General features: G+C 39.4%; 2 protein-coding genes across 2 annotated transcripts; both read left to right on the top strand.

The window, feature by feature from the left end:
* Window positions 1-30: 30 nt before the first annotated feature.
* Window positions 31-18,945, top strand: LOC147292889 (uncharacterized). The gene is made up of 5 exons (XM_086230961.1): window positions 31-177; window positions 907-1,099; window positions 1,301-1,663; window positions 1,916-2,210; window positions 18,375-18,945. The coding sequence occupies exons 1-5, from the start codon at window positions 31-33 to the stop codon at window positions 18,943-18,945; spliced, it is 1,569 nt and encodes a 522-aa protein (XP_086087087.1).
* A 4-nt stretch (window positions 18,946-18,949) lies between these two features.
* On the top strand, window positions 18,950-23,800 carry LOC147292890 (uncharacterized). The gene is made up of 4 exons (XM_086230962.1): window positions 18,950-21,265; window positions 21,950-22,145; window positions 22,347-22,712; window positions 22,959-23,800. The coding sequence occupies exons 1-4, from the start codon at window positions 18,950-18,952 to the stop codon at window positions 23,798-23,800; spliced, it is 3,720 nt and encodes a 1,239-aa protein (XP_086087088.1).
* The last annotated feature ends 1,030 nt before the right edge of the window (window positions 23,801-24,830 follow it).

A 24,830-nucleotide genomic window follows, 5' to 3' on the forward strand; every position in this document is an offset into this window, starting at 1 on the left:
GATATCAAGGGTATTTCACCCACAGTATGTATGCATAGAATTTTACTTGAGGAGGAATCCAAGCCTACCCGTGATGCCCAAAGAAGACTGAATCCAACTCTGAAGGAAGTTGTGCGTAATGAGGTAATCAAATTGTTGGATGTTGGTATTATTTATCCTATCAGTGATTCGAAGTGGGTTAGTCATGTTCAAGTGGTGCCGAAGAAAAGTGGTATTACTGTGGTGAAGAATGAGCATAATGAGTTGGTTCCCCAAAGGACGCAAACCGGTTGGCGTGTCTGTATTGATTATCGAAAGCTTAACACCGCAACAAGGAAGGATCATTTCCCTTTGCCATTTATCGACCAGATGTTGGAAAGGTTGGCCGGCCATAGTCACTATTGCTTTTTGGATGGGTACAGTGGGTACAATCAGATTGCTATTGCGCCCGAGGATCAAGAGAAGACCACGTTCACATGTCCATTTGGTACATTTGCTTATAGAAGGATGCCATTCGGATTGTGCAATGCGCCCGCAACATTTCAGAGATGCATGATGTCTATTTTCTCCGATATGGTGGAACGAATCATTGAGGTATTTATGGATGATTTTTCTGTTTTTGGTTCGTCTTTTGATGCATGTCTGGATAATTTGTCTTTAGTTCTGAAAAGATGTCAAGAAGCCAATCTAGTGCTTAATTGGGAGAAATGTCACTTCATGGTTCAACAAGGGATAGTATTGGGTCATGTGATTTCAAAGGAGGGCATACAAGTTGATAAGGCCAAGATTGATGTGATACAGAGATTGCCGCCTCCATCGAGTGTTAAGGAAGTAAGAAGTTTCCTAGGCCATGCTGGGTTTTATAGGAGGTTCATCAAGGATTTTTCCAAGATCTCCAGGCCTTTGTGCACCTTATTGCAAAAAGAGGTGAATTTCGAGTTTAATGAGGATTGCTTGGTTGCCTTTAACAAATTGAAGAAGCTACTCACTTCTGCTCAGATCATTATGCCACCTGATTGGAACTTGCCGTTTGAGCTTATGTGTGATGCAAGTGATTATGCTGTTGGAGCTGTTTTGGGTCAGAGAGTCGATAAGCTGCCACATGTGATTTATTATGCAAGCAGGACTCTGAATGATGCACAGTTGAACTATTCTACTACAGAGAAGGAGTTGCTTGCTGTGATCTTTGCTTTGGAGAAATTTAGAAGTTATTTGATTGGGTCTAAGATCATCATCTACACGGATCATGCCGCTCTCAAGTATCTGCTGAATAAGAAAGACGCCAAGCCGAGGTTGATTAGATGGACTCTGTTGCTACAGGAATTTGATATTGAGATCAAGGATAAGAAAGGTTGTGAGAATGTGGTAGCAGACCATTTGAGTAGACTCGTCAATGAGGAACAGTCTGAAGAGGACACACTACCGTTACGAGAGTCATTCTCGGACGAGCAGCTTTTTGCCATCTTGACTACTCCATGGTATGCTGACATAGCAAATTATTTAGCAGGTGGAGTGTTGCCCAATGATCTGACACATTACCAAAGGAAGAAGTTTTTGCATGATGTCAGACAGTATGTGTGGGATGATCCTTATTTGTTCAAATATGGGTCAGATCAGTTAATAAGACGATGTGTACCGGAAATGGAGCAGAGGAATGTCATTGAGATGTGTCATTCTAAAGAGTGTGGAGGCCATGGAGGAGGAACTAAGACTGCTTACAAGATTCTTCAAGCAGGTTTCTTTTGGCCTACTATTTTTCATGACTGTCATCAGTTTTACCTCACATGCGATAGATGTCAGAAGATGGGAAATATATCTGCTCGTGATCAGATGCCGCTGAACTTTATGTTGGAAGTTGAGATCTTTGATGTTTGGGGTATAGATTTCATGGGACCATTTCCATTTTCTTTTGGATATGAGTACATTCTGGTAGGAGTTGATTATGTGTCTAAGTGGGTGGAAGCTGTCGCTTGTAGGACTAATGATGCTCGAGTGGTCTTGAATTTCCTTAAGACCAATATCTTTGCACGATTTGGTACCCCAAGAGCAATCATTAGTGATGGGGGGTCGCATTTTTGCAATAAGCTGTTTGAGGCCGTGATGAAGAAATATGGAATAAGGCATAAAGTGGCTACTCCCTACCATCCTCAGACGAGTGGGCAAGTGGAAATTTCGAATCGTGAGATTAAGTTCATTTTGGAAAGAACGGTGCTCGCCAATAGGAAGGATTGGTCTACCAAGCTTAATGATGCATTATGGGCTTATCGCACCGCTTACAAGACGCCCATTGGAATGTCTCCGTTTCGACTGATCTATGGGAAAGCTTGTCATTTGCCAGTTGAGCTTGAGCATAAGGCATATTGGGCGATTAAGAAGTTCAATTTTGATATTCATGCCGCTGGTGAGAAAAGGAAGTTGCAACTTAGTGAGCTGGAGGAAATACGACATTTCGCATATGAGAATGCTAAGTTGTACAAGGAAAGGACCAAGAGATACCATGATAAGAAGCTACGCCCAAGAGAATTCTTTGTTGGAGGGAAGGTGTTATTATATGATACAAGATTACGTCTCTTCCCAGGCAAGTTGCGTTCAAGATGGACCGGACCTTATGAGGTGATTAGAGTGTTTCCTTATGGTACAGTTGAAATCAAAAATCCGAAGAATGGGAACATATTTAAGGTCAATGGTCATCGTGTGAAACCTTTCCTTGAACCTGATTTTGAGCTGAACCAAGAAAAAATTGATTTCTAGTACAAGACTAGGTCTGGCTGAAGACGTGAAACTTAGCGCTTCTTGGGAGGCAACCCAAGGGATGGATGACGACGAGGAGGTGATTTTGTACATATGCGTGGGCAAGCCATTTTCACATCAGCCAAGGTACGTTTTCACCCTCTCTTTGCTCAGTTCAGTAGTTTTGTTTTATTTGTTGTTTTTCCCTTCCTCTTTTCATTACATTGTGCATTACATTTGTCATTCATTTAAACATTGAGGACAATGTTTCTTTTAAGTTTGGGGGTGGGGAATGCAACGCATTTTTCGTTTTTAGTGTGTTAAAAAAACAAAAAAACAAAAAAACAAAAAATTTTTTTTTTGTAAATTAAGGGTATCAAACCCACATTAAAATGCATCTGTTCTTAAGATTTCATTCACCGTAGTGATGGATTCGAATCTTTAGAAGCATGCAACAGTGTTTTTGAGTCTTTTTGTTTGTTTTAAGTCTTGAGTCCCCAACTAATTGATTTCATTATGTATGGTTATTTTGAGCATGTCTAGCTTGTATATATAGTATGTATTCTTCTTTATCTAGTATTGTTTCGTAACATGCTTTACAACTCTATGGACTTGTGGCCTTGTTTTCATGAGCTTAAGTGATGACTTGCATGCTTAGAGATGCATATACTTAATAGAGTAGACTTGTATGACCTAAGTGAGCTTTTGAGCCCTGTACTTCAATTTTTGAGTGTTAACATTACTCTAATATTTTCTTGTCATATAAAGTCGTTGTGATCTCATTATTCTTTCTTTCGATTAAGTACTTGGAATATAATTGTGAATCAATGAGCTAGAACTTCTCTCTTATTCTATGCAAAGCATGGATATAACTACATAAATCTTAGGAGATGATATTAGGCCTTGTTTGTTTTTAACCCATAGCCTAAAGCCTACCCTATGTTATAACCCTAGTCAAACATTTTGAGCCTAATGACCTTTTCTTTGTTCACCCTTATACCAAACCCTAAGTTTGGGGGAGTTTCACTCCTCTACCCGTTTACCTTACCTATGAATTTGCATGGAGTTGGTGAAAATGTGAGGTTGAAAAGAAATGTCTATGCATAGCTTGATGAAAAAGGAAAAGAAATTGTGTTTAAGATTGTTTGTCGTTCCCTTTCAAAAAAAAAAAAAAAAAAAATCAAAAATCAAAAATCAAAAATCAAAGGGAAGGGACGATTTCAAAAGATGGAAGTGGAAAGGTGTTCGAATTTGAGCTATGAGTACAAATTATGCAAAAAATGCCTCTATTGATTTCCTTGTGCAAATCCATAGTCTGTAGCCCTTTGTTCTCCCTTTCATTTCAATACCTTATCCTAACCTAAGCCTCCATTACAACCCACATAAAAGTCCTATTTGATCTTGGGAGAAATGTGGTTCATTATGTGGAGTCTAGATAAAAGGGAAGCTTATGGTTATTGATTCTATTCCAAGTATTTTAATTCCTTCTATTGAGATCAATGTTTTTGTTTCTTTGTGCCTTTCTTTCATGATTAATATGTGAGCTTTTTGTATTTGTTTATCATATCATCTCTCACATATACTTGAGTGCACGTGTTAACCCAATATCTGAGCGTTTTACTGTTGAGAGTATGCCTTAGTGAGAATTGGAGTTGAATCTATTTTGTGTATGCTGATTTAGTCTTGTTTGTCTAACCACTTGGGTTTGTGTCAAGGATGGTCTATATATTTCATAGAGGAGTAAGGTATGTTAATTGAAGCATTATTAAAGATTGAGGAATAAATTCTATATGTATCTTGCTTGACTATGCTATTTATGGCTGCACTTATGAAGTCATGTGTTGGGATGTTTTGAGTCTGTCTTGAGTCTTTTCTTTGTTCTTTTTGCTCGAGGACTAGCAAAATCTAAGTTTGGGGGTGTGTTGAGTGCTCATTTTACACTATTTTATGATACTAACTCCCTAACTCAGAGTGCAAGAACTCGATATTTTGTGTGTTGTTAGTTTGTTTTTGTTCTTATAGGATAAAATGAGCAAAGAAGAGAAAAGGAGCCGAAAGAGCCATTTTTAGACGTTTCCTAGTCAAACTAGGAGAAGTGGAGAAATCCTGGTCACACTAGGAAATGCCGAATCCCAGTCAAACTAGGATTCCTAGTCTCACAAGGAAAGATCAAGCTTGAATAAGAAGGAACCATGATGATCAGAAGCCAGAAATGAGAAATCCTAGTTGGAGCAGGAAATCCTATTTCAACTAGGAAACCTAATCCAAGTAGGAAATGGAGTCCTAATGAAGATAGGAATCATGAGGGGCAAAATGGTAATTGTGAAATACCAAGTGAGATAGAAATCCTAAGTCAACAAGGATTCCTAGGTGGACAAGGAAATGTTGGTCAAAGTCAACTCTACAAAATCAAGGTTCCAGAAGCTTCTAGAAGGTGGTGGACATCCATGGAAATAAATGGAGGGAAGAAAGGAATTCAAATTCAAATGGAGATGAGGGGCAAAATGGGAAGTTAAAGTTAATGGTCAAGGGTCAAATATGACAAGGTCAACAAGTCAAATGGGCCATGGGCCTATGCAATGCCGAAATCTGAAGGGGCCATGCATGCATGCATGCGCCAGCCCAAGAGGAAGCCCAATGCGCCAACTCTAGAGCCCAAGTCATGCAGCCCACATGCCAAAGCCCAAGGAAACCCTAGCCCATCACGCCTACAAAGAGAAAGCCCAAGAAATCCTAGCTGAAAAAGAAGTCAAAACCCTGGAAAATAGAGCACCAATTTCGACAGCAATTCTGTAATTCTCCAGAATGAATCAGGTAGCATGCCATATATGGTTGGAAAGATACGGATGTTAGCTTCGCAGGGAATTTTACGGATTTCGATTCCGAGTTTTCTAGCTCAAGATATGGCCATTTTAGTGGAGGTAGCGCAGCAGTTCCGCGAGCTGAAAAAGGAGTTACGCCCAAAAAGAGCCCAAATCAGCCCAAGGCCCATGCTTGGCCGAAAATTATAAGCCTTGGTGTGCAAGGAATGCACTTATCCCACATTGAAGAGAAAGAGAAATCTCAGCCCCACTCTCCTCTATAAATACATCTTTATAACTCAAGGAGAGGGTTCTGTTCTGAAGTTCTCTTCTCTCCTCTTTAATTTTCAGAAACCCTAGCTAGCCTCCTTCTCTTTCTTTTATTTTTCTGAAGCAAACCCTAGCAGCCACCATCTCTTTCTTTATTCTTCTTGTGCCGCAGCCACCTTCTCTCTATTTTATTTTTCTTCTTTTCTTTTGTGGCCGAACCTAGCAGCCACCTTTTCTTGTGTGCTTTCTTTTATTTTGTGCTGAACTGAAGAAGGAGGATCAAGTGAAGCCGCAGCCATCACCACCTTGCTGCCACCTTGCCGAGCACCTCAGCCTCCTCGCCGTGGAGCCCAAGGCCGAGCAGCCCCATTGCGCACCACCATTGCAGCCGCACCTCCACCTTGCTGCCCCGGCTTGATCTCTCTCCCTTCCTTTTATTTTCATTGTTTTAATTATGCATTATTTATTTGTGAATTTAATTATGTGTAGCTGAATATTGGGCTAGGGCTAGGATGAAGCCCTAGCGATGCTGTTTACTCTCACTATGTATTATTAATTTTTAATTATTTACATGTTGACGAATCTTGGATCTCTGTTTAAATTGAATCTATTTGTTTCGCATCTTTGACTGATCACCTTAGGTTGCATGCATCTAGATATATGTTGTGAAACTAAATAAGCTCGAAAGGATGATAGTTTCAATAGGCAACAAGTGGATATCCTAAGATAATATTCATGAGAAAAGAGATCATAGATGACATACAGTACATTAATTTGGAGCTATGCGCTATGTGTTTGTCACTCTCACAGATCGTAATGACTCTTGCATGGGTAACAGCTGCCTTAGCTTAGAACTAGGGAACATGCAAGTTAACTGGCTAAGGAAGGCCCAAGAAGCTCTTAGTTTATGCACAGTAAGGGGAGTAATTGCTAAAAGTGACTAGCCAAACCTTTTAGTAGACGAACTTTGTCAACATGTTTATCTATTGATTGTTAATATCCATAGTAGAGTGAATGGTATGCTAGTGGTGGATTCTGACCCCTAGTGTTTCTTTATTATTGTTTTATCTGAATCTTTCAGTTATCATTTTAAAGTTTGATTATTTCTCTGTTTGTTTAGTTTAGCCTTAAAACCAATCAAAACCCCCATTTGCGTGTGTGAGTCAGAGTTGGGTTAATTGAATTTAATTGAGTTAGTAATCGTACGCTAGTACAATTCCCTGTGGGATCGACCTCGTATTTGTAAGCTTTGCTACTTAGCGATTCGTGCACTTGCGAGTTAACCTAGAGTTGTTAAAAAGGTTTATTATAATTGCTCTAGGAAAACATACAACACATATAAGGGTCTCAATCCTTCATCAACATAATGACTAAACTCGTATGGATTATCATGGAAATTATCAAAGGCACTTTCGCACATGTTTACTGTTTCGGACCCACAGACAGTAGGTTCTCTTTCGTTTTCTGTATTTCTACTTGTACAACCAGCAAATTCACCATGCCATATCCACTTTGCATACCTTGTGTCAAAACCATTAAAGTATAGATGCTCCCTAATCACTCTAACGGTATGCCTTTTCAAGTTTACACATTTCAAGCAAGGACAATGGATGTACTTCGGATTGGTAGCATTCTGTAATCCAATTCTCAAAAAACTCTCAACTCCCTTCTCATACTCCACAGACCTTCTATCAGCATGCATCCATATTTTATCCATACTCTTACACAAAATAATACCATTTCAATACGAACCCAATTAAACATATGCAAAAGGAAGCATATTAACTGATAATATATAACTACTATTAATGTCAATTTTAATTAGCAGAAACTCATCTAAAGAACACATATACCTTGACCTAGAACTCATCAAATATTCAATTATATTGACACCATATGACCTAGTTGAAGCCTGGCAATGTATTGGGTTTAAACCTATATATCTTTACCTACAACTCTACCCTTAATTGCAAAACCCACATAATATATTAGACCTCAAACCCAAAATCAAACGAATTAACCACATACCCAAATTCATAACACAGTCGACCCAAGTTCCATATTTCAATTAAATACAAACAATTCCAGCACCCAAATTCAAACAGACCCAAGTTCAAACAATCTACAAAACACCCAAATACAAACAAATCCAAATTCCAAAAACACCCAAATAACAAAACACCCAAATAGCAATGCATACATGTTCAAACAACTTGCAGATATTAGAACCCTTAATCCGGAATCTAAAATTCAAATTAAAAAGAAAAAATAACAAAACAATCTCATCAAATACCTGAAATCGCGAAGGCTGGGTGGGGGGGTATCGGGAAGGGTTCTCTGGGTTGATCTCGATCTCGCGACGTTGTCCAGAATCTTCTCTCCTCTCTCTTTCTCACTTCCCGACTTCTCAGACTTCTCTCTGTCTCTCTGTCACCTTCGCTCTCTGCAAGCCTTCGCGCGCGTTCAACCCATCGATCTCGATCTGCAAGCGTTCGCTCTCAACGTCTTAAGGCTGGGTGGATTGGAAAACCAGCTAGCTAGCTTAACCTTCGAGCTCAATACATATATCTTCGTTAGAGATTGATGAAGAAGATGATGAGTTAGGGTGTGGGTTTGAGTCTGGTTCAGTTTGGATGTGAGTGACTGAGTGTGGGTGTGTGAGTCTAAGTGTATAAACGCGGGCTGCAAAATTTTTTTAAAGTCACGAACAGTACCCCTATTTTCCCATTCTAAAATTTAAGCATCATTTATTTGTATAGATATCACTTTTAAATCAGGGTTAATAAATTTGTCCCACATAATATATCACATTCAAAATCCTGATGATATATAAACTAGTTTAAATATCATTTTTTGAAAAAAAAACTTTTAAACGATATTAAAAACCATATTATATCGAATACCCTTAAAACTGATATTAATCTAGTGATATGTATGAGCTTTTTTGTAGTAGTGGCTGCATTTAAGGTTTGGGTAGTCTTCGAGAAATATTTAGTTGGAACTAAGCCTTCTTTTAAGCAGTTCAAATCTGCTCCTGAGTCCATTAAGGCTATGGTTAAAAATTCATACTTTTGGTTTATCAAAATATTTATTTCAACAAACCATCTTTGGGAGAAGATTTTATCAATTTGGTTGATATAATTTAAGCTAGTACCTCCTCTGTTTTCCAAGTCAGAATCTCTTACCTTCTTCCCTTTGATTCGTTCTACTTCTTCTGAGAATTCGTCTTCGAATTCTTGTTCCTCAAAATGTTCTGAGAGTTTGGATAACTCAAGAGCATTGACCCTTCTTTTTAGGTCTTTGATCTCTTCTTTCACCTGCTGCATTTGTCTTTTAAGATCTGGAATTGTTGTTTCTTGAGTAGTCATACTTTTGGAAGCACTTAACATTTCTAAGATATGTTGGAAATTGTATGGTTCAATAGGGGAAGTGAAGGCATTTTCCTTTTTTCTTTGTGGTTCTTTAATCATCCCTAGATATTGTTCTAAGGCAATTCTTTTTTGGGCAGGATCTTCTATTTTATCAATAAGGTCTAGGAGAAGGTTATCTTGGCTAGTTAAGACACTTACCTCAATACTCTTGATCCTTTTACAGATGCAATTTGTCTCTGAGTCTTGACTGCTTGAACTTGTGAAATTTTCTGGTTCACTATCTTCTAAACCTAACACCTCTTCATTAAAGGAGCTTTCTGAATTTTGAAGGATACTGAGAAGTCCTTCTTTTAGATATTCATCGATTTGAAGAGAGTTAACTTTATCTTTACCCTGCAATCATTTTTATAATGCCCAATTTTTCCACATTTAAAACAAGTTGGTGGCCTTTTATCTTTAAACCTTGTAGATTTATCCTTTGAAAACCTTTTATTTTTCTTTTTAAGAAATGTGTCATTTTTAAAATCATCTCCCCAGGTTTGCTTACACCTTGGATACTTCCTATAGGTTTTCCCTCCTGATTTTCTTTTCAAGATTTTTGGGGTTTTGGAAAACCCATTTCTTTTCCTCTAGAGAACTTTTCTTTTTCTAATTGTTTCTTTAGCTTCATATCTGCACATAAAGCTAGACCCTCCGCACAAATTCCGAGATTAACCCTCCAAAAGTAATATGTCCATAAGGAATTCTTCCTCCATTTTTTGTTTTAAGCCTGTTTCTAACCTTTTCGGCAAATAAAGGGGGAAGACCAGACACAAACTTTTCCTCACAGAATTCTTGATGGCAATTATCTCTGGTAAAAACTTTGGCAAGAAAAATATCTGTACCATCTAAACTGGGACAAAGTAGAACATTTTAGGTTCATTAGAACCTCTCTAGACCTGTCATGCTGCAGATTTATTGTTCCTACAAAATGAAGAGTAATAGTGTAAACTGATGAGTGTACATTTTGTATCACTTTATGATACTAATTCCTTAACCCAGAGTGTTAGAACTCGATATTTTTGTTTCTTGTCGTTTTTTTTGTGTTTTCAGGTCAAATGAAGCAGAAATAGGAAAAAAGAGCAAATGGAGCCATTTTGGGACATTTCCTGATCAATCTAGAAAAATGAGTCAATTCCTGGTCAAACCAGGAAAAGAGCAGAAATCCAGTCAAATGAGGATTCCTAGTCACACTAAGAAACATCAAGTCCAAAACCATCATTGTCGAGCCAGAAATGAGAAATGCTGATTGGAACAGGAATTTCTGGTTGAACTAGGAAACCTAACCCTATTAGGGAAATGAGTCCTAATGACACTAGGAGACCCCAGGGGCAATATAGTCATTACGAGAAGTCAAAATGGATAAGGAATCCTTCATTTACAAGAAATCCTAGTTGGACTAGGAAAGGTTGGTCAAAGTCAACTCTATCAAGTCAAGGTTCCAGAAGCTTCTAGAAGGTGGTGGACATCCATAGAAATAAATGGAGGGAAGAAATGAATTCAAATTCAAAAAGAAATGAGGGGCAAAATGGGAAGTCAAAGTCAATGGTCAAGGGTCAACCATGACAAGTCAACAAGTCAAATGGGCCATGGGCCTATGTCATGCCGAAATCAGAGGGGTCATGCATGCATGCATGCCCCAAACCCTAGCAGCCATGCAGCCCATCACGCAAGGCCCAAGGTGGCAGCCCATGCGCATGAAGGAAACCCTAGCCAGCCTTGCGTGTGTCACTTAAGCCCAATGCCAAGCCTTTGCCACAAGCCCATACTTCCCAAACCCTAGCTGCTGCCTGTTCGTTTTAATTTGTAATACTCGCAGTGCACAAATCTATATATAATATAGATGGCAAGCAAGGTCGATCCCACGAGGACTATTTTTGATCTTTGAATGATAATCCGAATGCTAAAAAGAAACAAGAAAACAAGACACGAGTGGTTGCCCAAGTTGTCACGCCTAGGGCAGCTGCTCACTTGAAATGAAACACACGCACACACACACGAATTGGAGGGAGTTTGTATGACTTGAAAACAGCAAATTAAACCTACTTTAAAGACTAAGATGCGCAACTAGCAAAGAGTATGAAACAGCAAGTTATCTTGTGAAAATAGATTGATAGATGATACTAGGACTCTAGAACTTTACCACTAGACCTCATATTCAATGTCATGGTGCAATTTCTGAAACCTTTAATTCCTATTGATGAATGCATTCGCATATTCACCTATGGCATAGCATGAAATGCATGATTCCCCAAATGTATAAACTAGTGCATGGCGTCTACCCTAGTTCTTGTACTCTATATGTGACCTATGCATGGCATCTACATAGGAACGCACAAACAGAATTCATTAAGCTTATATGAGAAAATAAATGCAATTAAACCCCTAGTGCATGGCGTCTATCCTAGGTGATCTAAAATTGATTTCACACAATCAAATTTTAGCCAATTACTAAGCCCTAAATTGTTTATCACGCACATTAGGGATTGATTGGTTGTCCTCACCCTAAATTGATTAAATTGTAGATGCAATAATCCTAGGTGATCAATCAAGGATTAGGAACAACTAGAGAACAATGAAAACAGTGAAATCAAAATCATCAAATCCATGGAATTAAATAAATAAATAGCAACTACATAACCAAACCATTGAATATTCGGCCTAAGGCTGAATCCTAGGCCCTAGAAAACGTGATTAGTTCATGCTAGAAAACAAGAATAGCCAAGAAATCATGTTTTTCATCTAACAATTACAAGAAAAGAGAAGAAGAAGAGAAAACACTCCAAGGAGAGCTCACGCCTCCAGCAGCCCCTCTCTCTCTATTTTCTGATTTTTTTCCAAGTGTGTGAACCCCCAAAATGAGAGAAAGAGATGAATATATAAGGGTGTGCGGCAGCTAGGGTTTTGCAAGGCTAGGAAAATGCGGCAGCTAGGGTTTTGGGAAAGAAGGATGTGCGGCAGCTAGGGTTTTGGGCTTAAGTTGTATGCGCAAGGCCCTAGGGCTTCTCTCTCTCTCTTGCGCAAGGTGTAGCTGACCCTTATGGGCTTTCATGTAGCTGATCTCCTCCCCTAATGAGCCTCCAATAAATCAGGAATTAAAATGAAATAAATAAGGTAATATCAAATCTGATTTTTAGAGCCCAATTAGGAAAGGAAATCCTTGCAAGGTGCGGCCAGCCCTTCTCTCTTAGCACACACGCCACTTCCCATGTGGTTTGGGCTGGGCTTCCACTTCTTCATGCTCTAGGACCCTCTCTTGATCTTGGGCTTCCCTTTAAACAGCAAATATTCATTTAAGCTCAAAATGGGCTGATTTGCATCCATTTAATTCCTATGGGCTTTCCACCTACAAAAGAGAAAAACACAAATAAATAACACAAAATATAGGGACTAAGTACTAAATACATGAAGCTAGAGGGCCTAAAATGCAAACATTTAAGGACCCAACAAATTCCCCCAAACTTAACATTTGCTAGTTGATGAGTGATCATTTTATGCTATTTTATGATACTAACTCCCTAACCTAGAGTGTTAGAACTCGATCTTTTTGTGTCTGTTGTCTTGTTTTTGTGTTTTTAGGTCGAATGAAGCATAAATAGGAAATAGGAGCAGATGAAGCCGTTTTGGGACATTTCCTGGTCAAACTAGGAAAATGGGTCAATTCCTGGTCAAACTAGGAAAAAAGCTAAATTTCTAGTCAAATGAGGATTCCTAGTCACACTAGGAAACATCAAGTCCAGAACCATCATTGTCGAGCCAGAAATGAGAAATCCTTATTGGAACAGGAATTCCTGGTTGAACTAGGAAACCTAACCCTACTAGGGAAAGGAGTCCTAATGACACTAGGAGACTCCAGGAGCAATATGGTCATTACGAGAAGTCAAAATGGATAAGGAATCTTTCATTTATAAGAAATCCTAGTTGGATTAGGAAAGGTTGGTCAAAGTCAACTCAGTCAAGTCAAGGTTCCAGAAGCTTCTAGAAGGTGGTGGACATCCATGGAATCAAATGGAGGGAAGAAATGAATTCGAATCCAAGAAGAGAGGGGTAAAATTGGAAGTCAAAGTCAATGGTCAAGGGTCAACCATATCATGTCATGAAGTCAATTGGGCTTTGGGCCTAGGTGAAGTCGAAATCCACAAGAATGGTGAGGTGGCAGCCCAACACATTATTTGCATGCTTGCAGCCCATTCAGCCCAAGTCATACAACCATGCGCAAGCCATGCATCCCTAAAGCCCATCACGCCACTTGCTTGTTGCAGCCAGCCCATGTTCTTTTAATTGAAACCCTACCCCATCACGCCTACAAAGAGAAAGCCCAAGGAATCCTAGTTGAAAAAGAAGTCAAAACCCTGGAAAATAGAGCACCAATTTCGACAGCAATTCTGTAATTCTCCAGAACGAATCAGGTAGTATGCCATATATGGTTGGAAAGATACGGATGTTAGCTTCGCAGGTAATTTTACGGATTTCAATTCCGAGTTTTCTAGCTCAAGATATGGTCATTTTAGTGGAGGTAGCGCAGCAGTTCCGCGAGCTGAAAACGGAGTTACGCCCAAAAAGAGCCCAAATCAGCCCAAGGCCCATGTTTAGCCGAAAATTATAAGTCTTGGTGTGCAAGGAATGCACTTATCCCACATTGAAGAGAAAGAGAAATCTCAGCCCTACTCTCCTCTATAAATACATCTTTATAACTCAAAGGTTCTTCTCTCTGAAATTTCATAAACCCTAGCCTAGTCTCTCTCTCTTCTTGCCGCACACCCTAGCCTCCTTTCTCTCTCTTTCTTTTCTCACGCAGCCTAGGAACCCTAGCAGCCCCCATTATTTCTCTTCCCTTGCCGCAGCCACCATCATCTCTCTTTCTTTATTTTTCTGCTGAACCGAAGGAGGAGGAAGGAGTCGAGCTGCTGCAACCTTGTGCCGCCGCTGCTGCCACTCTCTAGGGATGTTCTTTTATTTTTGTTTTGGAATTCTTATTTCTTTTGTTTGATTCTAGTTTTTAATTGTTTTGTTTAATTAGTTTGCTTTCCAACATGGATTGGAAATTTATTTATAGAGCAAATTACAATATAGTACCTCAACTTTACATGTTGTTTCAACTTAGTACCTCAACTTTGAAAACTTGCAAAAAAGTACCTCAACTTTCATTTTGTATCAACTTAGTACCCCAACTTTGAAAACTTGCAAAAAAGTACCTCAACTTTCATTTTGTGTCAAAATAGTACCTCCGTTAGTTTTTCTGTCAAAGTGGCAGGGGTATTTTCGTCTTTTCCTTAAATTTTAAAAATAATAAATTTTTTTTAATAAAAAAATTTCATAAAATAAAAAAAAAATTTATGAAATTTTAAGAAATTTTTTTATTAAAAAAAATTATTATTTTTAAAATTTAATTTTATGAAATTTTTTTTAATTTTATGAATTTTTTTATTAAAAAAATTATTATTTTTTAAATTTAAGGAAAAGACGAAAATATCCCTGCCACTTTGACAGAAAAACTAACGGAGGTACTATTTTGACACAAAATGAAAGTTGAGGTACTTTTTTGCAAGTTTTCAAAGTTGAGGTACTAAGTTGATACAAAATGAAAATTGAGGTACTTTTTTGCAAGTTTTCAAAGTTGGGGTACTAAGTTGAAACAACATGTAAAGTTGAGGTACTAAATTGTAATTTGCTCTTATTTATATTATTCAGATTTTCTTTTCTATTTTAATTATGTAGGTTTATTTATTCTATCTTGCATGTTAGTTGTAGGTTGATTAATGGATTTGCATGCTTTAACAAATCGTTTATCCGTCTCTTGGTCTGTTAGTTTGATGTTTGCATGTATTAAATTTCCACTATCTATTAGAACCCGTCACTAGTTGTTCGTGTCCTTTGACTGGCCACCTTAGGGTAATTGCATCTAGTTTAATTGTTAGGTTTAGCTGTGAAATAGTCAAAGACACTAAACCACAAGTAACAAGGGGATAAGGGATTATTCTTGGTAGTGGGGTTGGGCGACCTCTATAAGGAAATAGTCAAAGCTTATATGTTGTGCATGTTTGACGTTCTCATAAAACTTAATGACTCCTGCATGGGTAACAGCTGCCTTAGCTTGAACTAGGGAACATGTAGGTTAACTGGCTAAGGAAGGCCCAAGAAGCTCTTAGTTTATGCATTAGGAGAACAATTGCGAGAAAGTAACTAGCCAAACCTTTTTAGCAGTCAAACTTTAATATGTTGTGTTCAAATTAACTGTCATTAGCCTTGGATGGTTATTGCATGTTTATCTGATTTGAAACTGAAAACTTAACATTGCAAGATAGAATAAAGAGTGTGTGCGTGTGGTGTGGTGTGTGTGTGTTTCCATCTTTCCAAAAACCCCCATTTAAGTTATTCTATTAATTAATTGAATTGATTTGTTGTGTATTAACCATTCCCTGTGGGATAGACCTCGTGCTTGTACGCTTTGCTACTGATGCGATTCGTGCACTTGCGAGTATACTTGGAATGAAATAGATGTTTATTTTGTTCTAAGAAAACATTCAACTCTAGTCCCTAGCAAAACAAAACAGAAACTACACTAGGACTCTAAAAACAACCTAACCGTCCACCAAAAATCTCGGGTATGCTTGATCATTCATAACTTAATCAAATAGATTATACACTAGTTCTAAGGGGAATTGTTATTTGTGTTGATTGCTAGTTTAATTAATTTTAGTTAAGTCATTTTAGTTAGGTTTTATTTTTGGTTCTTGCTGATTTCTCTTGTTTCTAAGGTACAATGGAAGAATCAAATTTGAAGATCACTCCTCTGTCACGTGCAGAAGGCTGATGAGTGTGCATTTTGCATCACTTTATGATACTAATTCCTTAACCTAGAGTGTTAGAACTCGATATTTTGTGTTTCTTGTCTTGTTTTTGTGTTTTCAGGTCAAATGAAGCAGAAATAAGAAAAGGATGCAAATGGAGCCATTTTGAGATATTTCCTGGTCAAACTAGGAAAACGAGTGAAATCCTAGTCAAACCAGGAAAAGTGCAGAAATCCTAGTCAAATGAGGATTCCTAGTCACACTAGGAAACATCAAGTCTAGAACTATCATTGCGGAGCTAGAAATGAGAAATCTTGATTGGAACATGAAATCCTGGTTGAACTAGGAAACCTAACCCAACTAGGGAAAGGAGTCCTAATGACACTAGGAGACCCCAGGGGCAATATGGTCATTACGAGAAGTCGAAATGGATAAGGAATCCTTCATTTTCAAGGAATCCTAGTGTTGGGTCCTTAAATGTTTGCATTTTAGGCCCTCTATCTTCATGTATTTAGTACTTAGTCCCTATATTTTATGTTATTTATTTGTGTTTTTCTCTTTTGTAGGTGGAAAGCTCATAGGAATTAAATGGATGCAAATCAGCCCATTTTGAGCTTAAATGAATATTTGCTGTTTAAAGGGAAGCCCAAGATCAAGAAAGGGTCCAAGAGCATGAAGAAATGGAAGCCCAGCCCAAACCACATAGGAAGTGGCGTGTGTGCTAAGAGAGAAGGGCTGGTCGCACCTTGCAAGGCTCTCCTTTCCTAATTGGGCTCTAAAAAATCAGATTTGATATTACCCTAGTTATTTCATTTTAATTCCTGATTTATTGGAGGCTCATTAAGGGGAGGAGATCAGCTACATGGAAGCCCATAAGGACCAGCTACACCTTGCGCAAGAGAGGGAAGCCCTAGGGCCTTGCGTGCACAACTTAAGCCCAAACCCTAGCAGCCGCATTTTCCTAGCCTTGGAAACCCTAGCTGCCGCACACCCTTATAAATGCATCTCTTTCTCTCATTTTGGAGGTACACACACTTGGAAAAAAATCAGAAAATAGAGAGAGAGGCTGCTGGAGGCGTGAGCTCTCCTTTGGGGTGTTTTCTCTTCTTCTTTTCTTGTCTTGTAATTGTTAGATGAAAAACATGATTTCGTGGCTGTTCTTGTTTTCTAGCATGAACTAATCACGTTTTCTAGGGCCTAGGATTCAGCCCTAGGCCGAATATTCAATGGATTGGTGATGTAGTTGCTGTTTATTTAATTCCATGGATTTGATGATTTTGATTTCACTTTTATCATTGTTCTCTATGTGTTTATAATCCTTGATTGATCACCTAGGGTTATTGCATCTAGAATTTAATCAGTTTAGGGTGAGGACAACCAATCAGCCCCTAATACAAGTGATAAAAAACTTAGGATTTAGTAATTGGCTGAATTCTAATTGTGTGAAATCAATACTAATGCACCTAAGGTAGACGCCATGCCTTAGGGTTTTATTTGCATTCATAATCCCATTTGTGTGTTAATGGACCTTGCTGCGTTCTTAGGTAGATGCCATGCCTAGGTTGCATTTAGGGTACCAAACTAGGGTAGACGCCATGCACTAGTTTGTACATTTGGGGAATCATGCATTTCATGCTATGCCATAGGTGAATATGCGAATGCATTCATCGATAGGAATTAAAGGTTTCAGAAATTGCACCATGACATTGGATATGAGGTCTAGTGGTAAAGTCCTAGAGTCCTAGTATCATCTATCAATCTATTTTCACAAGATAACTTGCTGTTTCATACTCTCTGCTAGTCGCGCATCTTAGTTTTTGTTTAGGTTTAATTTGCTGTTTTCAAGTCATACAAACTCCCTCCCATTCGTGTGTGTGCGTGCGTTTCATTTCAAGTGAGCAGCTGCCCTAGGCGTGACAACTTGGGCAGCCACTCGTGTCTTGTTTTATTGTTTCTCTTTAGCACTCGGATTATCATTTAAAGATCAACAATAGTCCTCGTGGGATCGACCTTGCTTGCCATCTATATTATATATAGATTCGTGCACTGCGAGTATTAAATTTAAAACGAACAGCTTTTGGTGCCGTTGCCGGGGACTAGATTTGATCTTTGTGACAATCTTAGTGCGTTCTTTTAGTGTTTTTATTTAGTGATTATTTGCTGTTTTCTTTTTCTTAATTTGTTTTCCCTTTGTCCTTGTTCGTGTGCCGTGAGTCATAGTTGTAGGATTGTGTTTAGTTTTTCGTTTTTAACTTGTTTTAGTTTTCTGATTTTCGTATTTATTTAATTACATAGTTTATTATTTAAAAAAAAAAAAAAAAAAAAGAGTCCGAAAATTACTTTTCTCTTGTTGTTCAATTGTGGTTCTAATGTGTTTGTCTCTTATTTTGTAGGTACTTGTGCATGTCCCAGCCAGATCCTAACAAGTCAATTGAGGACACTCATTTGGATGAGAGATTAGCCCAAATCAGGTTGTTTTGTGAAAAGAGTAAGGCGGAGTTAGTTCGAGCAGCAGCACGTCTACCTTTGCCATCCCCTACACCGTCTCCTACATCTTCATCAAGCTCTCACCAATTTGAAAAAGTTATGGCCGAGGAAGACAACGTGGAACACATGGGGGATCTAGACATCCCGACCATCCCTGCGTCCCCTTCAAGCATTGCCTTGCCACCTGCTGCAAGAAATTATGAGCTCAAATCTTCTCACTTTAATATGCTACCCTCTTTTCATGGTTTACCTAGTGAAGATCCGCTAACTCACCTTAAAGATATATTTAATGCTGTGAGCTTTTTGCCCTTGACAGGTGTGAATGAGAATCAACTCAAGATGAGGGTGTTTCCTTACACTTTGAAGGATAAAGCTAAGTTTTGGCTAAATTCTTTGAAACCTGGATCACTGAGGACTTGGGATGAAATTGAGAAGAAGTTCCTAGAAAAGTTCTTTTCTAGGAATGCTGCGAGATAAGATTATGCAGTTTTCTCAACAAGATGAGTCATTCTCAGAGGCTTGGGAGCGTTTTAATACATTGCTACTTCAATGTCCACATCATGGACTTCCTTTGAACTTATTGATGCGCATATTTTATAAAGGACTAACCCTTGCAAGTAGGAATGCTGTGATTAATTTTTCAGGTGGTTCTATCAGGAATAAGACAGCCCAGGAAGCCTCTGACCTCTATGAAGAGATGGCAAGAGAAACAATGCATTCAGATACTCGAGGTAAGTGCGCTGGTGTTAATGAGGTCAATACTTCTAATAATCTTGCATCTAATGCGCAGATCGCTCGGCTGGAACGCAAGATGGATGTCATACTTGCCCTAAATCAGAAAGCTCCATCATTGGAGGTTTGCGCCATTTGTGCTACACCTGGACATGAAACGATTTCTTGCTCTCATGGTGCCGATTTCCCTGAGTTTGTGCAAGAACAGGCCAACATGCTGAACTCATATAATCAGAGGCCCAGGAATGATCCATTCTCTCCTACTTACAACCCAGGGTGGCGGAATCATCCCAATTTCAGGTGGAGTAATAACCAGAATCAGCAACAGCCTCAAGGTTCATTTCCACAACATCAGGAACATCAGGGCTATCAACAACAACAGCCTCAGAAGAAGTCCTTGGAAGATTTGATTGCATTCATGGCTCAGAGCACACAGTCTTTCATTCAGAAGTCAGTGACACATATGCAGAAGACTGATAGGGCCATTGCGAATCTTGAGCAACAAATGGGCCAGTTAGCTACTGCACTGAATCAAAGAAAGCCAGGGAGACTTCCAGGGCAAGTGATCATTAACCCCAAGAACAATGAGCAGGTGAATGCAATTACTCTCAGCGGGGGTAAGATAGTTGGGAAAGAGGAGAAAGAAGTTGTGGAGGAAGGTGTCGAGTTAGAAGATGCACCTGAGATCATAGCCGAACCTGTTAAGGGTACCTTAGACTCTTCTGTGCCATCTTCAGGCAACCATGTGGTAGTTCCCAAGGGTTTTCCCTTACCTCAGGTACAATCTGACCCTTCTAAGTTGATTTCTATACATGCTCCTTTTCCTAGCAGGTTGCAGAAGGCTAAGAAAGAGGACCCTCTGAAGGGTGTTATGGAGATATTCAAGAAGGTGGAGATCAATATTCCCCTTCTAGATGCGATTAAGCAAGTGCCAAGGTATGCAAAGTTCCTCAAGGACTTGTGCACGAACAAGAGAAGGTTCAAAGAGTTCGAGACAGTGAAGGTCTCGGAGGAGGTTTCAGCAGTGCTTCAGAGGAAGCTACCCCCCAAGCTCAAGGACCCAGGCAGCTTCACTATCCCTTGTATCATTGAAGATTGTAAGTTTGAGAAAGCTCTCCTTGATTTAGGTGCTTCTGTGAATTTAATGCCATTTTCTGTGTATGAGACTCTGAATTTAGGTGAGCTGAAGGCGACCTCTGTGAGTATCCAGTTAGCTGATAGATCAGTTAAGTACCCCAGAGGAATTTTGGAAGATGTACTTGTGAGAGTAGATGGATTGATATTGCCGGCTGTTTTCCTAGTTTTGGAAATGGAGGCCGTACCTATGTATGAGGCACAATTACCCTTGATACTTGGTCGTCCCTTTATGGCCACTGCAGGTACAAAAATTGATGTGCAACAGGGTACACTAACTATGAATGTGCAGGGACAGACCATTGAGTTCAGAGTGTTTGAGGCACTCAAACTACCCAGTGATGAGCACGAGTGCTTTAGGGTGGATGTTATGGATTTGGTTTGTCAACAGGTGTTTAATGTGACTTGTAGCAGTGATCCGTTGGATAGAGCTTTGATTCATAGCCCTATGGCTGTGCATGAGGATGAGCAGGTTGAGAACATTTTGGCTCACTTAGAGGCCGTACCCCGCTGTTCAGGTATGTATATTTCTGCTTTTGAGCCTTTACCTGTTTCTGATACAAAACTTGTACCCTCTGTGTTGCAGGCACCTAAGCTAGAGTTGAAGGATTTGCCTGAGCATCTGAAGTATGCCTATTTGGGTGAGGGAAGCACATTACCGGTGATCATTGCTTCCCACCTTAATGCAGAGGAAGAAGAGAAATTGTTGAGAGTGCTGAGAGAGCACAAAACAGCAATTGGGTGGAGTATTGCAGATATCAAGGGAATCAGTCCCTCGAGGTGTATGCACAGGATATTGTTGGAGGATGGAGCTAAGCCGACTAGAGAGGCTCAGCGTAGACTCAACCCAGTGATGAAGGAAGTTGTGCTGAAGGAGGTGTTGAAGTTGCTAGATGTGGGTATTATTTATCCCATATCAGATAGAAAATGGGTGAGTCCGGTGCAGGTGGTTCCTAAGAAGTCTGGTGTTACAGTGGTCAGAAATGATGCAAATGAGCTGGTGCCAACTCAAGTACAGACAGGGTGGCGTGTCTGCATAGACTACAAGAAACTTAACTCAGGTACTCGGAAAGACCATTTCCCATTACCTTTTATTGATCAGATGTTGGAACGTCTTGCAGGTCATAGCCATTATTGCTTTCTAGATGGGTATTCAGGCTACAACCAGATAGCTATAGCCCCAGAGGACCAGGAGAAGACGACATTTACCTGTCCCTATGGCACTTTTGCCTACAGGCGCATGCCCTTTGGCATTTTTTCGGATATGGTGGAGAATATAATAGAGGTATTTATGGATGACTTCAGTGTATTTGGTTCTTCTTATGATAAATGCCTACATAATCTTGCTTTGGTTTTAGAAAGATGCCAGGAATGCAATTTGGTTTTGAATTGGGAGAAGTGTCATTTTATGGTACAACAGGGTATTGTTCTTGGCCATGTCATATCCGGTAGAGGGATAAAAGTGGATAAGGCCAAGGTTGATCTGGTAAGTAATCTTCCACCACCTTTGACAGTTAAAGATGTGAGATCGTTTCTTGGTCATGCAGGTTTTTACAGGCGGTTCATTAAGGATTTTTCCCAGATAGCTCGACCTTTGAGTAGATTGTTGGCCAAGGAGGTGCCGTTTGAATTCAATGAGGAGTGTCTAGCCGCATTTAACAGATTGAAGACTCTTCTCACATCAGCTCCAGTCATTATGCCTCCTGATTGGAGTTTGCCATTTGAGCTGATGTGCGATGCTTCTGATTATGCTGTGGGAGCTGTGTTAGGGCAGAGAGTGAACAAGATACCACATGTTATCTACTATGCCAGTCGGACTCTCAACGATGCCCAGCTGAATTATTCCACCACAGAGAAGGAGCTTTTGGCTGTCATTTTTGCTTTAGAAAAATTCAGGTCATATCTGATTGGAACTAAAGTGATTGTGTTTTCTGATCATGCAGCGCTTAGGTACCTTCTACAAAAGAAAGATGCGAAGCCCAGGCTGATTAGATGGATTTTGTTGCTCCAGGAGTTTGACTTAGAGATCAAAGATAAGAAGGGCTCAGAGAATGTGGTGGCGGATCACCTTAGCCGATTGGTGCACAGTTCTACTGCCGAGGAGGACATCCTTCCTCTGAATGAGCGATTCCCAGATGAGCAGTTGTTTTCATTGTCTGTTTATGCTCCTTGGTACTCTGATATTGTTAATTATATTGTTACAGGAGAACTTCCAGGTGATATACAGAGAGCTCAGAAGGAGAAGCTCATCAGCACGGCTAAGTATTATATATGGGATGATCCATATCTATTTAAGTGGTGCCCCGACCAGATCATCAGAAGGTGTGTGCCAGAATCTGAGTTTCAGTCTATACTAACATTTTGCCATTCTGATGCATGTGGAGGACATGGTGGAGCAAAGAAGACGGCTCTAAAAGTGTTGCAGTGTGGTTTTTACTGGCCTAGTTTGTTCAAGGATGCTTATACATTCTGTACCACTTGTGATAGGTGCCAAAAGTTGGGTAACATTTCTTCACGAAATCAAATGCCTCTTAACCCCATTCTTATTGTTGAGATTTTTGATGTTTGGGGCATTGATTTCATGGGCCCATTTCCGTCTTCCAAGGGTTATTTGTATATCTTGCTTGCGGTTGATTATGTGTCAAAATGGGTGGAAGCAATTCCATCCAAGACTAATGATTCTAGAGTTGTCCTCAGATTTCTTAGGGATCATATTTTTGCAAGATTTGGCGCTCCCAGAGCTATTATTAGTGATGGAGGATCTCACTTCAACAACAGATTATTTGCGGCCTTGCTGAGCAAATATGGTATCAAGCATAAGGTTTCTACACCTTATCACCCCCAGACAAGTGGACAGGCTGAGATCTGTAATAGGGAAATTAAGCAAATTTTGGAGAAAACTGTGAGCCCCTCCCTGAAAGATTGGTCAGATCGCCTCTTAGATGCTCTATGGGCTTATCGTACAGCGTATAAGACTCCCATTGGTATGTCCCCGTATAGGTTGGTTTTTGGTAAGCCATGTCATTTATCTGTTGAATTAGAGCATAAAGCATATTGGGCTATTAAACATTTCAATTTTAAGATGAATGAGGCAGGTGACCATAGGAAGCTACAATTGAGTGAGTTGGAAGAACTCAGGAATGAGGCTTATGAGAGTTCTAGAATTTACAAAGACAAGACTAAGGTCTACCATGACAAGGCCATTTTGAGGAAACATTTCGAAGTGGGTCAGAAAGTCTTGCTTTACAATTCTCGCCTCAGACTCTTTCCAGGTAAACTTCGTTCTCGATGGTATGGTCCATTTACTGTTACTAATGTTTACCCTCATGGTGCAGTCGAGGTCTGCAATACAAAGACAAAGAATACATTCAAGGTGAATGGCCATCGGCTTAAGCATTACTTGGAGGCTAATATAGAGCGTTCGGAGGAGAACATGCTCTTGGAGGATCCTGTTCCATTAGCGTGATGTACTGCCAAGTCTGGCTGAAGACTCTAAACTTAGCGCTGATTGGGAGGCAACCCAACATTTGGAGAGAATAAACATTGCCCTATGGCTGTTTGCATGGATATCAGGGAGTTCTTAACCTTGTGCTTTCCTTTAGTTTTTTTTTTTTGTTGGTTGTGGTGTGTTTCTAGGTCATTAGAGTATTTGTCTTCCTAACTTGAATGATTCATTGCATGCTTAGTTCGAAACATTGAGAACAATGTTTCATTTAAGTTTGGGGGAAGAGTTTTAGGTTTAGGTTTTGAGATTTTCCTCCTTCAAATTTTTGAAAAATACCAAAAATATTTTTGTTTTTATGACTTTTAGGTTCCTGTCCACCACTGATGAATTGCAAATGCTTTGATCTTGCATACTTTGGTCGAATTGATGACACCAGTTCTTTTGATTATTCTTTTGACATATAACCCATTTTGAGCATATTTGAGCTATCTTTGTGTGGATTACAATGCCGATATAGTTTAGACTGAAAATGATTGCATGCTTGTAGGATCTAGGCTTCTAGTGAACTTATATACCCCTTGTGAGATTCGAGCTTTAATTCTTCTGTTTTGAGGGTTATATGCTAATACTCCATACGTTCATTGAATATCTAGAGTTTGCATGATCTCATTATCTTTCACTTGATCAAATGCTTGAAATGTGCATCATTTTAAATCAAATGATAGAACTTCCATCTCAATTTAACTGAAGCATGTTGTAACTACATGGAACCTAGGAAATGATTTAGGCCTTCTTTGTCTCGTTTGTGCCATTCTAGCCATCCTTTTTGTGTTTATTTATACCCCTAGTTGCCTTGTTGAGCCTTGTCAGCCTTTTTGTTTCTTAACCATGTTACCGGTGCCAGCCCCTAGTTTGGGGGAAGTACCTTTCCATTGTGTATTTCTACCCATACTTAAGGGATTGTAGAGAACTGGTTCATGATAATTGTTCATTTGTGTGCAAGGCTTGGGAATAATGTGAAAAAGAAAAGAAAAGGAGTTGAATATGTTGC

This window comes from Dryas octopetala, chromosome 2 (assembly GCF_963921425.1).
Source record: "Dryas octopetala chromosome 2, drDryOcto1.1, whole genome shotgun sequence".
NCBI classification, from domain to species: domain Eukaryota; kingdom Viridiplantae; phylum Streptophyta; class Magnoliopsida; order Rosales; family Rosaceae; genus Dryas; species Dryas octopetala.

Excerpts from the sequence above, each read along its gene's own strand:
- LOC147292889 (XM_086230961.1), top strand. The coding sequence starts at position 31 with ATGCATAGAATTTTACTTGAGGAGGAATCCAAGCCTACCCGTGATGCC. Across the intron at positions 178-906 it reads CTATCAGTGATTCGAAGTGG|GTGAATTTCGAGTTTAATGA; the intron begins GTTAGTCATGTT and ends TTGCAAAAAGAG. Across the intron at positions 1,100-1,300 it reads ACATGTGATTTATTATGCAA|AATTTGATATTGAGATCAAG; the intron begins GCAGGACTCTGA and ends TGTTGCTACAGG.
- LOC147292890 (XM_086230962.1), top strand. The coding sequence starts at position 18,950 with ATGCAGTTTTCTCAACAAGATGAGTCATTCTCAGAGGCTTGGGAGCGT. Across the intron at positions 22,146-22,346 it reads ACATGTTATCTACTATGCCA|AGTTTGACTTAGAGATCAAA; the intron begins GTCGGACTCTCA and ends TGTTGCTCCAGG. Across the intron at positions 22,713-22,958 it reads ATTTTGCCATTCTGATGCAT|TTGCGGTTGATTATGTGTCA; the intron begins GTGGAGGACATG and ends TGTATATCTTGC.